The 18,287-nt window shown below is 43.5% G+C and overlaps 1 protein-coding gene across 3 annotated transcripts in view; it reads left to right on the forward strand.

Moving 5' to 3' along the window:
• Positions 1–18,287, forward strand: part of GRHL2 (grainyhead-like 2 (Drosophila)) — a 199,417-nt gene that overhangs the window by 165,866 nt on the left and 15,264 nt on the right. For all 3 annotated transcript variants that reach the window (XM_011983481.1, XM_011983482.1, XM_011983483.1), the window contains 2 exons: positions 7,619–7,713; positions 12,910–12,995. In XM_011983481.1, the coding sequence (XP_011838871.1) occupies positions 7,619–7,713; positions 12,910–12,995 (181 nt within the window). The remainder of the gene's footprint in view (positions 1–7,618; positions 7,714–12,909; positions 12,996–18,287) is intronic.

The following is an 18,287-nucleotide window of genomic DNA, read 5'->3' on the forward strand; positions in this document are numbered from 1 at the left end:
GAGTGAGAAGGGTCTGAGATGCTGAAAGCTCCTTGATGTGCAGGCCTCAGTTGTAAATCTCTCTCACCTCAAACTGTCCTTCCTTGCAAGCTGACTGCAGTTAGATGGCCATCGACCTACTTGTAACTCCATTGGTTTGGCTTCTCTGTCTTGGCTCACCCTGTGTTATTGTACAAACATGAGGCCCAAGGCCTGCATCTTTTGCTCTTACACATCACACTAGAGTTTGAATGAGTGACATGAATAGTGTTGGAGCCTGAGTGTTAAGACATGGTAGGTGTGTGGCTATAGTGATGGGTAAAAGTAATAATTAACATGACTGGATACCTTGGCTAGGCACTGTGCTAAGTGCTTTATGCATGATCTCATTGAATTCTCCCAGACTTCCCATGACTCGCATTTTATAATGAGGACACTGAGGCTTCAAGAGATTAGGAGACTTGTTCAAAGACACACAGCTGGTAGGTGATAGAGGCAGGATTTAAACCTGGGTCTCGCTGTATTTCCCATCACTGGCTTTTAGCCATGATGCTCTATTGTCTAATCCTCAAACTGTCTAATTCTCAAACTGCGGCTACAAAATAGGCATCAAGAGACAGGCCCTCGCTGAGATAGCTTTCCGGCCTTGACAAAGGCACACCCTTGGTTCATTCCTTGGAGTGTAGGACCTAGACTGTGACAAGCCCAGATGAGTGTGTCTAGCAGAGGGGAGCAGATCTGAGGCCACCATAAGTGTTCACCTAACCTTAAGGAGTGCCAGCTTCACTGGTATTTGTACAGCTTCCAACAGGACTGCTCATTGGCCATGTTCTTTCCTCTCCCTGCCACATTGATTAATACATTAATTAATGCTCACATTCATGTTCAAGAATGCAAATGAGTGCTTAAAATCATCACTCACACAATGACCAGACTGAGGGTATAACACACAAGAGCCCCTCTCCTGGTAACCTCACAATCACGCAGATGTGTTGACTTCTCTGCATTTCCAGTCTGGTAGGCAGGGAATATGGCAGTCAGAAATAGAGTCTTTTGGACAGCAGTTCTCAATGCCAGGTCTCTTGCTGCACAATCAAATCACTTGGGGGTTTAAAAAACATCATGTTAGTCAGCCACAATTTGAATCTGGTTTTGATCTTAGAAGTTCTTAACTTAAAATAACAATCTTTTAGAGTCTCATTTTTCTCATCTAAAAATAGCAGGATAATAATACCCACCTGCTAGCATTATTATAAGCATTAATGTATAGAATGTCCTGACACATGGAATTAGATTTTTTTTAAAGTCATAGCTATTGTTATTAAGATTTCTATTCCGACCATGAAAAAAAATGATACTTAATTGAGAAATGGAAGAGAGGGAGATAGAGATGAAAAGAAAGAAGAAGCTAAACAAATATTTTTTCTGTAGAGAATAGTCCTTTAATGTGGAATTTATGGATGTCTCTTATGGAGAAAGAGGGGCAGGCTTTAACCCCCCTGAAATAATATGCAAGTTGATATGCAAATAGCATGCATGATGATAAATTATATTTCCATTATTTTTGGAGATCTGGTCTTCATCTACATCTGGCCTCTGGTTTCTTGGAAACTCCTCTTGCTCTGATCCTCTGTCCTCAGTGGGTCCCGCTGAGGTCCTCTTTTTCCAGCCTGCAGCAAGACCCCTTCAAGTCAAGCAGCTTTGTGGCTTCTACACTGCATTTGGGGCACTAGGATCCTTGGTAAGATTGGGTGATCGTGTGTTCAGAGGTCAGTGGTTTCTCTTCAAGATCTTACCATTTCCAGGCTGCTTGGGATGCTCAGACCGCAACTCTCTCCAAGAATTTATTTTCTCCCATGCTTCTTAAAGGCACACCACATACCATTATCTCCCTTGGAACCACCATGTATAATCTCATCAATGGTTGAGACTTTAGGAAAACAAGAGCCAGAAGAAGGTAAACATTGGGCCACCCCCCCAGGTTGGTCTCACACCATTCTGAGAGTTGGCTTCAGAAGTGACTTCACTCATGAGGCTCTGAGTGTCTGCAGCAGAGGGCCCTGCCTCTTCTGCAGGAGGGAGGTCCTGTAGACACTGCCAGACTAAACCATGAGCTCGATCATAGCATTGTTGAGAATAGGAGACCAAGATCCTGCTCATCTTCCATGGAATCAAACATTTTGGCTAGAATTTATTGCCTTTTTGGGGAGTCAGAGATTATTAACCAATCAACAGTGAGTGCATTTAATCAACATAATGTTAAATCTAAAAACTCATCACTGTGTGTTTATTATCAGTTTTTATGGGATTACAAAATAAAATTCTTCTAGAGTCCTGCCCTATTTCTCTTAGAGGAATGATTTTCCAGAGAATCAAGTGCTTTTCTTTGATAAAGTTGCCAGGGATGCCAAGAAAACCATGAAACGTAGGAGGTGGTGGGTTATGCATTACCAAATATACCTGAATATAAAGTGATTAAAAATATTGGGCAATGTCCCCAATTTCCCAAGGAGAAGATGAAAACATAAAGTTTTGAGGCCAGTCTAAATAGGTAAACCTTTATAGATATAGCCAAAAGAGTCAATGATTTACTGATACTACCTTTTGCTAATTTAATTACACATACATTTAAAGAAAAACATGGTGTATAGTTTAGAAATATCTATCACATTTTGTGAAATACACTTACTGAAATTCTTCACAATTCATCTTCAACGTTAGGTCCTTTCTCATCACTGAAGTTACTTTTTACCTCAAATAACTGATATAAATGTTATATGTGGGTCTGTTTCTACTGTCTGTTTTTCTTTTGGTCCTGTTTATTAGTCTGCTTGATAAACATTGATTTAATGGTAGACAATGTATATACAAATTATGGAGATTGTATATGATCATATTTCTTTCTTATGAAAGTTATGCTGCCTCAGTGGGTGCAGATCACTATAACTGAGTCAGGGGCAGAGCTGACTCAAACCTGAATTGTAGTTTGTATTAGCCTCAAACTACTTCTGGCTCACCCTAGGTTGTAGTTATGAGGGACTTACTATGGGTCTTTTTCTTTGGTGAGGCCTGATAACCTGATTTTTGACTCCTTAGGGTGATGAGACTGCCAAAACCTCTTCAATGATTTTTCGAGGGCTTTTTGCATAACTTATTCTCTTGTCCTATGCAGCTTAAGAACTCGGCAAATGCTTTCACTGGAATACTACAGAGTGTCTGGCTCACTTCTCTGTACCTCCCTTCTCTCTGGAAGTTTGACAATAAATTCTGGGTACCTTTGTAATCCTAAACCCCAATTTTTGTTTCTCAAACACTATGAGATTGCTGAAAGCTATGAAAGCATCCTTGCCCTTAGGTCTGAGCCTCATCTTCTACACCCCACCAAGAACTGGCAAGTGCTTTGAGAGAAGAAGTTGTCACTGATGATCAGCTCACCTCTCTGCAGTAGATTTCAGCTCCTCAGGTTCCAGCTGCCTCATCAGCAGCTCTCCAATACCTTCAATAAGATTAAAAAATTTTTTTCAACAGTTTTTCAAGTCTTCTTGGCTGGAACATTGGTTTGCCACAAGCTATAACATTTTAGCAGGAAACAGAAATATCTATATTACCCTTGAAAATGATTCCTCTGGGGCCTACTGACCTAGTTTTTTATGACTTGCAATTTTGAGCTCATAATTCACTAATAGTTACTAAATGTATGTTGTGTGTTTTTGTTTGTTTTTGGTTTTTTACTGATTCTCTCAAATGATTTCTATTAAACATCCTAAAGCAGCACTGATTGAAATCATTTTGGGCTAAGTTCTTCCCCAAAGAGTAATTCGTTGAAAATAAATGGATTTAGACACTACTTCATAATGCGAAAGACTTTGTGCAGCTTTGAATATAAGATGACTTCTTTTCTGAGGGTAACATGGGCAAGGGACTTCCATTTAGGTAGGGCATTCATGGTAACAGCATACATACACCACAAGCAGAGTTGAGAAATAGGCAAACTACGTCTCCGTGGTGCCTGCAACACCATTCTTTCCTCTTCTTGGGCACCTCCTCAGTAGGCAAACAATGCCTAGTGAAGTTGACCCTGGCAGGTAGGCTGCAACCTTGCCTTTTACAGGTTTGGCCAGAGATCCTTGGTTCAGACCTGACACCTTCCCACTATTTTTCTGATGAAACTTAACACTACCTTTACACCTCAGGGACTTGCTTTTCCTGAGTTGATCCTACAAGTAATGGCTGAATGTGCTGTTGAGCCTAGAATCATTCTACATAATAACCCCATATTGTGCCAGGGAGGTGGAAATTGATGTCAGAGAAAGCATCTTTTTCTTGCTCTCCGGTCCTTCTGTGGTACATGTATCCCTCAGTATTTGTGGAAGATTGGCCTCAGGACCTCCCACGGATACCAAAATTCACAGACTGAAGAAGAGTCTCTGGTATAAAATGGCATGGTATTTGCATATAACTGACACACGTCCTCCCTTAAATCATCTCTAGATTATTTATAATACCTAATCCTTTGCAAATTCTGTGTAAGTAATTGATATACTATATTGTTTTGGGACTAATGATAAGGAAAAAAAGTCTGTACATGTCCAGTACAGATGCAATTTTTTTCTGAATTTTTTTATTGTGATTGGTTGAAGCTATAAGAATGGATGTGGAACCCACAGCTACAGAGGGCAGGCTGCAATTGGACTGGGCATCAGGAGACCTGAAATTTGCTTTCTTCATCTGTCAAATGGGGCAGTCATAGCTGCCCTTCTTTTCTTGCCTTGCTTTGAAAATAAATGAAACAGTTGAATTTGAGCCACACAAACTTATTCACTCCTACTGAGTTTACAGATTTGAAAGTGTGAAAAAGCATTTTTGAACTCCCAGAAGAAATGTGGTTTATCCAAGATGTTATTTTAATGGCAGAGTTGGTCATGGTTCAGAACAGGGTGCTATCAAAAGTCAGCAGAACTGGAAAAATATAAATAAATCTTGCTTGGTGAAAAAGAAAGTCACTAGGTTAGGAACCCTCACACAGCATGATGGAGTGTCTGGTGATATTTCAGGCTATTTACCCATTATTAAACTACTGGTCACTGACTGCTGTGAATGGGTTTTTAAATCTTCTAGCCCTGAGGCCGTGGTCACTTCAGTTCCAAGATGGACAGAGTAACAGACCTGCTTTTATGACAACATAGTGAGAGGAAGGTGGAGGGAACACTGCCCTAAAATCTTTAATAAGTTACCACCTTCAACTGGGATCTGGGTTTTATATTTTTTCTCTAGTTGTTTCTATAGTCTGACTTACCAGGAAATAAATGAAGAGGATGCTGACACTGAAGAGCATTTCTCATACCCTTCCTCATTATCTCAGGGTTATTGAATAGCTTTATCATGAGGTCGCTTCCTCAAAGGTGCTTCTCTGAACAGCCTGTTTCACATATCAGTTGCATTGCCCTGCATTTGACACTGAACGCACTGTACCTCTTGTCATCACTGAAATGGGATAAAATTAGTCTTTGCCTCGGCTGGCTCAAGGGTGCTCGTAAGACTTCAGTGACAGAGGAGAAATGTGCTTTGTAACATCTGAAGTCTTATTAAGGACTTTGAAGGACAGATATGCCTTTTAGACCAGCTAGTATGAGAAGGTAAATTAAAGCAGCATTGGTTTAATAACTTAAACTGTTAGACTTAACAGAAATACTTTGGGGACTGTTCACAGTTTTATACCATGTGCTTCTTTTTTTTTTTTTTTTTGAGATGGAGTCTTGCTGTATCACCCAGGCTGATGAGATCTCGGCTCACTGAAACCTCTGCCTCCCGAGTTCTAGCAATTCCCCTGCTTCAGCCCTCAGAGTAGCTGGGATTACAGGCGTGCGCTACCACCTCCAGCTAATTTTTGTATTTTTAGTACAGACAAGGTTTCACCATGTTGACCAGGCTGGTCTTGACCTCTCAACCTCAAGTGATCCTCCCGCCTCAGCCTCCCACAGTACTGGGATTATAGGCGTGAGCCACCATGCCCAGCCATATACCATGTGCTCTTTTTACCACTAGACCCTACCATTAACTTCACTTGAGAATTGATACATAACTTCATAATGACAATAATGCTGATGGGGAGTTGAAGGTTTTGCATGATCTTGAAAGCTTGGGACTGATAATACTGTCAATCTCCCATGCAGGGAGCTTTACCAACATTAGTCCTTCAGGTGACCAAAGTGGCTGTTTGGGATGTCTGCTATCTGATGATAAATGGAAACTCGAACATCTTTCAAACTGTCTGCCTTGTTTACTCTTCTCAAGGTCTCTCTTCCTCTAATCTCTCCAACTTGTTGTCATATCATCATCATCATCATCTTCACCTAACACTTGAAGAGCGCTTACTATGTATCAGGGAGCCTTGAGTGCTTTACACATGGGGATTTATTCAATTTTCTTAACAGCCTCCTTTTAAAGATAAGGAGACTGAGGCCCAAGAAAGTTGAGGAACTGGTCCAGGCTCCTATAGCAAATTGTAAGGCGGGGATTTAAACCGAGGTCATGTGATCTCAGAGTTCCTGTCTTAACAGCCGTGCGGAGCTACCCATCTCGCATTTTTTCACGTGCCTGGCCCCTGGAAGCTTGGGCCTTAATCCTGAATGTTGAAATCTCAAAAGATCAAAAGCCCTGAAGTCTAAAATCCCTCACGTCGTATTTTTGGGATTTCAGCATTCAGGATCATGGCACCTGGGATTGTGTCTTTTGGGATTGTGATCAGCACCGGGTCCCAGGAATCTTCAGAGACACTAAAAATTTCTAAAAACCTGCATCTGTTCCCTTGAAGGTTTGAAAAACAGATTCCATTCGGGGACATTTTCTCATTATCAATGACTTCTATCCTCTCAGTTTCTGTTTCTCTCTCAGAAAAAAAAAAAAAAATTCCTCCCCTTGCTTAGGATACCTGGAATGGACAGGGACTGTGGGAGGAAATGCAGAAACATCAGAACCGGCCGAGCTGGGGACACACAAGGCCTCAGCACCACAGGCTTCTGGGAAAGGGGACTGCAAACCTCTCCTGAGAAAGAGCAAAGGCCTGGGCAGTGAGGTCTGGGTGTCTAAGGAACTTCCACCACTGCAGTCTCATCTGCTGCAGCCAGATGGAGAAGTAGAATGCAGGAAGGCAGGAAAGCCACATCACAGAACTCACGTCAGGCTGACAGCATTTCCAGAGGTCTCTGCTGTTCCTCCCAAGAGGGCTGGCAAAAGGGAGGAGGCCACCCAGGCCTCAGCCGGTTGGGAGGGGCTGATGTGACTTGAACACCATACGGACGCCAGGGATTTATTTCCCCCCAGCCCCGATCTTGAGCAGAAAGAAGGGATAGGTGTAGGACAGAGTGGGGAAAACCCACTTTTGAAGTCTCACCTTTGTGGATCCATATTCCGCAGTGGGAAGCACGCTAGGTCCATGCCCTAAAGATAGTGGTGTGTGTGCTGCTTCAGACAGGGATTGCTTGGGACCTGCAAGGGGAAGAGGAGGTTGGTGAGTGGATCCAGTTATAGAGCATAGGGATGGTATAAGCAAAGGAAAAGATAGAAACTGACACGTACATGAATGTGTGTTTTGACACCTTGCTTGTTTTACTTAAGGATTTCTACTTATCTTTTCTAGCGGCAGTGTCCTGGTTAAACGGATGTTCAGGCCCATGGAAGAGGAGTTTGGTCCAGTGCCTTCAAAGCAGATGAAAGAAGAAGGGACAAAGCGAGGTATCTCTCCTGCTGGGGCATGCCCTCCCAGAAGGGATGCGGGGTGTCTCTCCCAAGAAGAGTTTGCAGCCCTCTTACCCAGGCCCCCATGGCTCTGTGCCAGCCTGGCGACTTTCTCTTCACACAGGAAGTCCACAGTCTTCTCCTTTGCTTTAAACTCTGTCCTTTCAACACCTTAAGGAAACATTTGTTATTCCTGGGTGCTAGTTCTTTCCTTTGCCTTGGGAGAACGTAATGAATAAACAGACTCATCCAGCAGCCGGGTACAAGGTTAAGAATGAAACTCTTGCTGTGTGGGTGTGACAGTCACACCTCATAAGAACTAGCGATTGAGCCTCATTTGATACATGCAAACAATTCATCTCACCCAAATAAATGAGCCTCAGGTTTCTGTGGCATCACCACTTACTCATTTTCTCCCAGTCAAGGGTCTTATTCTGCTTCACCAAGAGGGTAAGAAACAAAGCTTGACTGTGTTCATGTCTTGCCCAACAGGTCAATACCGTATATGATTCCATGCCCTTCCTTGTAGTAAGAGGAAAGTGTGTGGGTGCACATTTCCCCCAATATCCTGATGCAGCCAACACTGAGGAGGCTTATAGAGACCCAAGACCTACCAGTATTGGATTTTTTTCTTTTTTTGGGTGGGGGAGACAGGGTCTTGCTCTGTCACCCAGGAGGTAGTGCAGTAGCACAATCACAGCTCACTGCAGCGTCGACCTGCTGGCTTTCAGCTATCCTCCCACCTCAGCCTCCTGAGCAGCTGGGACTACAGGCATGTACCACCATGTTTGGCTAATTTGTCTAATGTTTTGTAGAGATGAGGTCTCAATATGTTGCCCAGGTCTCAAACTCGTGAACTCAAGCTATCCTCCTGCCTGAGTCTACCAGCAGTATAGATGTTTTTTTTTGTCTTTTTTGTTTTTTGACAAAGTCTTGCTCTGTTGCCAGGCTGGGGTGCAGTGGCATGCTCTTGGCTCACTGCAACCTCCACCTCTTGGGTTCAAGTGATTCTCCTGCCTCAGTCTCCCACGTAGCTGGGACTACAGGCACGCGCCACCACGCCCAGCTAATTTTTGTATTTTTAGTAGAGACCGGGGTTTCGCCATGTTGGCCAGGATCGTCTCGATCTCTTCGCCTCATGATCCACCCGCCTTGGCCTCCTGAAGTGCTGTGCAGACTTTTAATGAGTCAGTTCTCCCTGTTAAATATGCCCAACATCTGCATAGGCTTAAGTACTTCGTTATTGAGAAATTTTATTTTTTTCCTGTTTGTTGTAATGGGATTTGCACTGTGGTCAAGAGAACCCCTCTGTAGCCTGCCACAGCCACCTACAGTTGTGTGATCTTGGAGAGGTTCCTCACACTTCTGCTCCTCGGCGTCCTCATCTGTAAAAAGGAGATGGCGGGAGTGCTGTCCTCATAGAGCTGTGTGAGGACTGAGGAGTTAACACCTGGGAGATGCTTCAGGCAGGTACCTCCCACATAGGCAGCACTCTGTGTTCACTGTTGTAACTGTTAGTTTTTATTATTAGTAACTAGTTAAGTGATATTATCATAACTGTGGATAAGTAAGTAGTGCTTCAGAATCGAAACAGTATAAATGCATAAATGCTACATTAGAAACATTTAAACCTTTACAAAAATTTCTTTAAAAAAATTATATTTTTGAGACAGAGTCTCATTGTCACCCAGGCTGGAGTGCAGTGGTGTGATTTCAGCTCACTGCAGCCTCTGTCTGCCATGCTCAGGCGATCATCCCACCTCAGCCTCCTGAGTAACTGGGACCGCAGGCACATGACACCATGCCTGGCTAATTTTTTGGTAGAGATAAGGTTTCACCATGTTGACCAGGCTGGTCTTGAACTCCTGAGCTCAAGTGATCTGCCCGCCTCGGCCTTCCAAAGTGCTGGGATTACAGGTATGAGCCACCATGCCCAGCCAAACCTTTAAAAAAATTTCTGATTTCACAGACTCACCATCAAATATTCCAGTACATTTGAACTTCACTCTTGGATGCCTTTTCTATAGAGTCAGGGCAGTAACATGGACATTAGGAATCACAGAATCACACAGGTGAAGTTAATTATGGCTAGCCTTCATACAGAGTGCTTAGAGGGTAATCCAAAGACTGTTTTTCAGATTATTTTGAGATTGTGAAACCAGCACAAAAATTGCCACTAGAAATTGTATTGGGCTGTGGCCTTTGAAACATCTGAATCATAGACACATGAGGGCGCTGTAGCCTTCCAGCAATAAAGGGCACTTTCCCCAGGAGTGACTTTTCTCTGGAAAAGGTCAGTGGGGTTCCTGGGCCCCTTGCTTGGAGCATCCACTGAGCTGGTCTTTGACAAGCAGGGGAATGAGGCTCAATGACTTTGCCTGTTGTTTATTTATTAGAAGTTCTCCGAGAGAGAGAATGGGCATAATTATTACCAACGCCGTGATTATTGGTTTTTGCCTTTGTGGCCATTTGTCGAGGTGACTGGGTGGGAGTCCCTTGGGGGCTGCCCGTGTGGCCGCCTGCCTTTGGCTGCACAATGTCTGGGATGCATGATGGTTGTTCTTGCGACTATCAGCAGAGTGATTATTTCAGTCGCTCTGCCACAGACACAGAGTAATGAAAGCTGGCTCCCTGGGAAAGCTGTGGGGGTGGACTGTGAGCCCAGCACACCTCGGGAGTTGCTGTCAACAGGCCCAGCAGGGGAACGGTGGAGCTGCCCTGCCTGGTGCCTCTCGGATGCCCATCAACACGGCACAATGCTCCCTTTAACACTTTCCAGCCACACCTGAAGCAAGAAGAGCAGCCATATCATTTCAAAGACCACGATTTCAAAAGAAGAGATTTGTAAATCCAGTGGAAGCAGTGCTCATAATAGAATATGGTTTGGGGGACCAGGCTTGGTGGCTCATGCCTGTAATCCCAGCACTTTGGGAGGCTGAGACGGGTGGATCACTTGAGGCCAGGAATTCGGGACCAGCCTGGCCAACGTGGTAACACCACCTCTCTACTAAAAATACAAAAACTGAGTCAGGTATGGTGGCACACACCTATAATCCCAGCTACTCAGGAGGCTGAGGCATGAGAATCACTTGAACCTGGAAGGCAGAAGTTGCTGTGAGCCGAGATCATGCCACTGCACCCCAGCCCGGGTGACAGCAAGACTCCGCCTCAAAGAAAAAGAATATACTTTGGGGGTCAGCCTGCTGGAAATTACTTTTTTTCTTTTTTCCTGTTGGGGGCTGCAGAGAGAATTATAGACTGTTTATCTGCAGCAGCAACCAATGGCTTTTTTCCTTGACTTTAACTTTCCTTATCTGGATGTAACTAAGGTCCTGTATTCTAATTATTTTTCCTTGTGCTGCTAACATTGCATCCTCTTATAATAGCCACTAGGTCTTTCGATTATTTTAGCTGAAATGAAGGCTATAAAATATTCCTTCCAAAGAACTAAATTTGGAAATCTTTGGAGACACATTCTATCTATTTAATTGGTGTTTTACTTTTATATTTGGTAAAGACAAGAGACTCGGCAATACTTGTTCATTATTTTCTTTTTCTTTTTTTTTCTTTTCTTCATATACTAACTGAACATCCACTGGCTGCAGAAAGGAAATGCAGGCAGAAGCCGCATGCACCCGTGTAGACTTGGCCCTTGTGAGCAACCAGCTTTAATGAAGTTCCCCCAGGATTGGGAGGAGGGGGAGGAGGTGGGAGTTTGGATGAGAGCTAATTTCATTTTCTAGCTTCAACTTTGTTCTTCTGGTTGATGGCTCTGTTGGTATCTGAGTGTCACTGGTACCCAGAATTGGCAGGGTTTTTTGACCTCTGCATTTTTCCTGGATGGCCGTGGGGCTTCAGCCTTAACCCTCTTCCTTCCCTCTGAAGTAAGAATCAGAGGCCACATCCCTGGGAGGAGGGAGACCACTCAGTGGGGATGAGGGTGGCCTCTGAATGACACTTCCAAGTTTATTCTGGGAGCTGAGCTGCAACACAACTGCTGTAAGGATGGGGACAGGCAGAAAGGGCAAGGCTGGCAGAAGGAACATCAGCTAGCAGTTGTCACATCTGTGGGACCCTGGGGGAGTGTCTCAGCCTCTCTCTGCCTCAGTATGCACATCTTTACAGATAGCCGAGACCTCCCTACTATCTCATACTCTCTACATTCTCAAATTCAGAATATTATTTTCAGAGAAATAAATAGAAAAGCTGTACTCCACTTCACTGAGGGCAGTAGAACCATGACGACTGCTTCCCCCACTGCAGGCCCTGGGCTAAGCGTGCCACATGGCTTTTATTTCATTTAACCCTCACAGTAGCCCTGCGAGGCAGATATTATTATCCCTGTTTCACAGAGAAGACCAAGGCTTGGAGAGTTTAAATGACCAGGGCCCACAGCAGGGGTTGCACTCTGGGGTCAAACCCAGCCTCGTGGGACTCCACATCCTATTCCTCTTCCTCCCCTTGCTCGGACAGTGTCCTGTCTCCCTCCCAGGCCTGTGCACATGCTGGTTATCTGCCTGGAGTTTGCTCTCCCTCTTCTCCCTTTCTCCCCACTGCCCCCACCTAGTCACTTGCCTGCATTGATGCACACGCAATTCACAGGCTGGATCTCTCCTTCAAGGGAACCTTAAAGGAGCTTCCCCCAACCCTTCCAGGTCATGGCCAGGCCCCTATAAGGACTGTTTCCTGTCGTTTTCCTCCATAACCCTGTGTCTAGTTGTCTGCGTATTTGAGGAACACCTGCTTCTCTCAATGGACTGCAATCTCCTTAAGGACAGGAGCTATGATTTAACTAACACTGCTACAACCCCAACTCCTAGCACACACAATCTATGGGCCCAGGTGGGCATTCAGTAATATTTGTCAAAGGAACAAATAACACAGAGGAAAGAGGTTGCAGAAAGAGATGTCATGTACCCCTCTGGAGAAATTCCAATGGGAACATTTGTGTCAAAGCATCTTATGGCCAGGTTGTCGGTTTATCTCATCGAATCACTCCTTAACAGTCCCTAGCCACAGGTTGTTTATGGAGATGTCTCAGTCACCCTTGTTGAATGTTATCCGGACCAGGGGTCTGAGGTTTCGCAGGAGGTGCCAGACTCCAACACCTGTGTGATAGGAAACAGTTCCCTGGAGTAGCTGTGAAATTGTGCAGCCCCTCGGTCACGTGGCTCTCTTGCCCTTCTCTTCCAGTGCTCTTGTACGTGAGGAAGGAGACTGATGATGTGTTCGATGCGTTGATGTTGAAGTCTCCCACAGTGAAGGGCCTGATGGAAGCGGTAAGCCATACGCTCCTTTCAGCCTCCAGGAAACCTGCTGTGTTCCCTCTCCTCTGGAATACACATGTACTATACAGACAGTATGTACTAACGTGCAGCCACTGAGATGGCTTCAGAATGAGCTTTATACAGAACAAGAAAAACCTAAGATTTGTGGAGGCATTGATCTCACTATTGTCAAGGCTTATTAGCATCTTGAGGAGAAGGAAACAGAAAAACTGCCAATTCCCTGTCAGTTTAAGGCTAATCACAGTTAGATGCTGTGGAGGAAGGTGAAACTGAGTTCTCACTTGTCTCTTGGTATGAAACCAAATTAGATATGATTAACTCCCAAATATATACAAAACAAAAATAATTAACAAGTGTCTCGCTGGCCGTGATGGTGTAGTCCAAAATAAAAATATGATCTCTTGGTTAAGAAAAAAAAATGAGCCAGGCGCGGTGGCTCACGCCTGTAATCCCAGCACTTTGGGAGGCGGAGGTTTGCGGATAAAGAGGTCAGGAGATCGAGACCATGGTGAAACCCCGTCTCTACTAAAAATATAAAAAAATTAGCCAGGTGTGGTGGCGGGTGCCTGTAGTCCCAGCTACTCAGGAGGCTGAGGCAGGAGAATGGCGTGAACCCGGGAGGCGGAGCTTGCAGTGAGCCGAGATCGCGCCACTGTACTGCAGTCTGGGCAACAGAGCGAGACTCTGTCTCAAAAAAAAAAAAAAAGAAAAGAAAAAAAAATGATGCAGAATTATAGTGATTTGCAGTAAGACTTTTCCTTCCTACCCATGGTCTTATCTAGTATTACCCAACTTGGGCTCACAAGAAGTTATTTTACATTTTGTTTATATGTTATTCACCTGAATATAACCTCAGTAGAACTCTACTTTGAATACACTCTCTAACTGCCTCCACTCCCACCCCCACCCCCACACCCCACCATTGCCCCATACAACTATATTGTAGAAGATTTGTTTTTTTATTGTGATAGAGCCAGGAACACAGTTCAACATCATTGGTTGGTTCGGAAAACTGCTACATTGGAGAAGCATCTTGGCTTATGAAGCCAAATGTTAAACTATATGGGATAGTTCCTAGAAGTGGAATCACAGCATTTCTTTCGTTTGGGATACTCTTTTTTGAGCTTCCTTTGTGTTATAGTATAAATCGGGACTTCACACTTTTTATGATTAAATAATATTCCGTTGTGTAAATATACCACATTTTGTATTTCCATTTATCAGTTGATGAACATTGGAATTTTTCTACCTTTTGGCTATTGTGAATACTGCTACTATGAGCATTCATGGACAAGTTTGGTTTGAATACTTGTTTCCAATTCTTTTGGGTATGTTCCAAGGCATGGAATTGCTCAGCCAGATTCAAAAAGCCACGTGTGGTATGATTCAATTTATAGAACATGTTCAGAATAAGCAAATCCGTAGAGACAAAAGGCAGGTTAGTGGTTGCCAGGGGATGGGGGTAGGAGGTGGAGCATCTGCTTAATGGGTTTTCTTTGGGAGCGATGAAAATGTTGTGGAATTAGATAGAGGTGATGGTTGTACAATATTGTGAATCTACTAAACAGCACTGAATTATACGCTTTAAAATGGTTAAAATGGTGAATTGTGATATCTATTTATCTGTCTATCTATCTGTCTATCTGGTATTCATTGTTCACCAGAAAGTTTTTAAAACTGTGTAGGAATGTTATCGATGTCATCGCGCTGCCCTCCGTGATCTGTTGTTAACAAGTCCCGAGGCAGTTCCAAGCAGAACACTAAGGACCTCCGTCTAAGAAACACACTGATGGAGGGTTAGGTCATCTTTTTTGTTCCACAGGATTTTTTCATAGGATGGAGTTTGTCGTTACTGGATCTACTTCACATTAAGGAAAAACAAAAACAGAAATTAATGCCACAGAGGTATGATCTGTATCTCTTCAAATAAACCAAGATTTTTAAAATGAGTCTAAGATCGCTAGAGGATAGACTAAGCTGGAAGCTCACAAAATATTCAGACCTCTCTGGACAACTTTGGATAATTTCGTACTCCAGTCTAGCCTTTAAGACCATATTACCAAAACTGACTTAACTGGGGCAGTGGTATTTGAAAACCACAGAAGCGGTCGCTTAAATGCATATTCTCTGACTTCAACTCTAGAGATTCTGATACTTCTGAATTGCAGGTAGATCAGGGAAGGGAGGAAGTGGGGATCAGGAACCTTTACTTTTAACGAGCTCCTGAGGATATTCTGAGATGAGCTAGGTGCGAGAACCTCTGATTTAGACCATTTCTTCCTTTTTCCTTGGTGTCTTTTCTTTGCTTTCCATGGCATCTGACCAGTTGTATAAGTGTTCTGTAGATGGAGTTGGACTGGATCACAGTGGAACTCAATGTCACCTTCACTCCCATCTAAACAGTAGTTCAGCAACCTCTGCCTACCCTGCCCGCCACAGCAGCATCTGGCTGTTGATCCCTTTTAGTGGGAGCTCATTACACCTGCCTCACTTTGGTTAGCTGAAGGTACAGGGTGAGGGGTGGGGATGTATCCTTTGACCCTGTAAGCCACAGAAAAGTCAGGTTCCCTAGGCTGGCTCTGGTCAGATTTCTTAGGGCAATTCTTATTTCATCTCCCCTTTATGTCTAAAAAGAAAAGGTTTCACTGAAGCACCAACACAAGCTATCTCCTTGCTGCCTAAGTTATGCAAATGGGAAAGCTGTGCAAGAGAAGTTCCTCCAGGATCCTCGGGTGATGCAGTCTGGAATGACAAAGCAGCCCCGCCAACTTGGGGGCAGCCATGAAGGACAGCAGGCTGTGTGTAAGCGAGGGCGTAAGCATGCTGTGAAATGAGGTGGTAGAATTTTCAAGAACAGTGGCTCCCGCTCACTGTAGTTTTACCCTAAGTTTATTTGGGACCTGGGTAGGGTAAGACAGGGTTTACTTTCAGGGTGTGGGTTCTCTTTAGACCAGGACCTTACTAGTGCATGACACTTTACCATAGTGACACTTACCAGTGCACACTCGTATATTGGTAATATGCATGTGTATTATATAAATATATGCAATATGACATTGTATATCTATATTGATATATACAAATGTATATTGGTAGCGTGTGTGTGTGTGTAAAATAAAACAAACACATGTACTATACAGACAGTATAGCTTAGGGGTCAGCATATGGGCTTGGCCTCAGAAAACCTGTGTTCAATTTCTGACTGTGCCTCTTGCTAACTGGACAAGTTTCTTAACCTCTTCTTCATTGTTAAAATGGAAATGATAGTACTACCTCCCTCGTGGGATTGTTGTGAGGATTAAATGAGACAACAGAGATCTGAAACTCTGCCTGGCCCCTGGTATATACCAAGTCCACAGTTAAATTAGCCTTTGTTACTGAATCACCGTTTGGGTAGAAATCCTCAGATTTTGGATTTCTCAAGTACTCCTTTCCTACAGTCCAAAAGGCAGAATGTTATTTTTACTCATGATTCCATTACATAATATACCACAAATTTGAAATTTCAGAGGAGGCACGGGGCTGTGGAAATGGTGCAGGTATCTGCATCTGAAACTCCGAAGTCATGTGGGGAGGTCCTCTCTCCTGAGCCCAGAGGCACAAAGCCGCTCACAAGAAATGATCTTTACGCCCCACAGTCCAAAGCCCCACATTAAACAAAGTCTCAAGACAAGAAGGCAACATGACCCTGGCCTCCATGTTTTGTTTTGACTTTTAATTTCAAAATAATATCATTGTGAGGGGGCTTATAGTTTTTAACAGCAGAAAGTTATATAGACAGAAATAATGCTCAGTGAGTAGAAAAGGAAAAAACCTTAACTTTTAAGAAAACATGATTAATCAAGAGATATTATGCTTGACCCGAGGCCATCACTTTGAACTCTGTCACTGGTTGAAAATGGCTTCCCATAAACACAAACATAGTTCCCTACTCATTACTGTGAGGAACTCAAGACCAGCTTGGCCAACGTGGTGAAACCCAGTCTCCACCAAAAAAATTAGCTGAGTGTGTTGGCATGCGCTGTAGTCCCGGCTACTTAAGAGGCTGAGGCAAGAGAATCACTTGAACACGGGCAGCAGAGTTTGCAGTGAGCTGAGATTGTGCCACCACACTCCAGACTGGGTGACAGAGTGACTCTGTCTCAAAACAAAAACAAACAAACAAAAAACAAAGATGCCATCCCAGAACCCCACCCATGATCTTCAGAATCAGATTCTATAGGGGTAGTCCCAGGAATTAGCACTGGTAACAAGCTTCCTGGTTGAATTGAAGCACATTAATGTGAGAGCCACTAGCTGGTGTGTACCTTGGCTGGGAACTGGTATTAGAGTCTGATTCTGCCCTAAGGTCCTACATGCAGTATTCACTTAGGATGGTAATAAGTCACCTTATGACACTCTTTTGGTTGCACATTCTGCAAAGGTAGTTTTAAACCAAGACATGGCCCTACAGACTATTATTTCATAACCCCACCCAGCGGATTTTAGGAATTGGCCTGGGTCTAGGCTATCACCTTCATCAAGGGCTTGGGAAGACCAAATGCTCTCTTTTGAGAAAGGAACTCATAGTCTTCCAGGGCCAGCAGAATTCACAACTCCGAATGTAAAAGTATGCCTTGTGTGAGTCTTGCAATTGTTTTGGAAATAGAAACACCTGCTTCATATCAATATTCACATTGTTTTGCTCTCTTCCTGAACTAATTATTGAAAGGTTGATTGTGCCCCAACTTTCTTATCTATAAAATGAAGTCATCAACAGCATTCAATGAGTTTAACACACATATTCAGTAGATATTAACTGAGTAGATGATGGCAATGATGTTGATGATGCAGCTATTTCCACATTAGGGATATTTGAATTGCTTTCCATTGGAGAACCTGCTCTTATTGCTCCTGTTGAACACCCAACTCCCTATCCTCAGCCAGGCATTATTTAAGTGTAGAAGAAAGTCTGAACTGGAGAATAAAGAGCCAAAAAAAAATTTTTTTTGGCAATTGGTGGAGAAATGTGGATTTGTCATCTTGATAGAATAGTGTTGCCACCTTCCTTCCAAGGAACTTAGGGTTGAGTCAGAAGGTGTCACATCAGGCAGATTTGTTGAACAGTTTGGCGATGGTGATAGTGTTCCTACAGCCTACACGGGTTTCCTGGAGTCTGTAATTTAAGCCACTTGATAGGATGGAGTTCTGTTATTTAAAAAATTGGGCTGTTCTTACACTCAGCAGACATTATGTTCTTCCTTGAGATAATATTTTTGAGTTTGCCTTCATTAAAAAAGTCTC

The sequence above is a fragment of the Mandrillus leucophaeus genome, unplaced genomic scaffold (genome assembly GCF_000951045.1).
Source record: "Mandrillus leucophaeus isolate KB7577 unplaced genomic scaffold, Mleu.le_1.0 Scaffold250, whole genome shotgun sequence".
NCBI classification, from domain to species: domain Eukaryota; kingdom Metazoa; phylum Chordata; class Mammalia; order Primates; family Cercopithecidae; genus Mandrillus; species Mandrillus leucophaeus.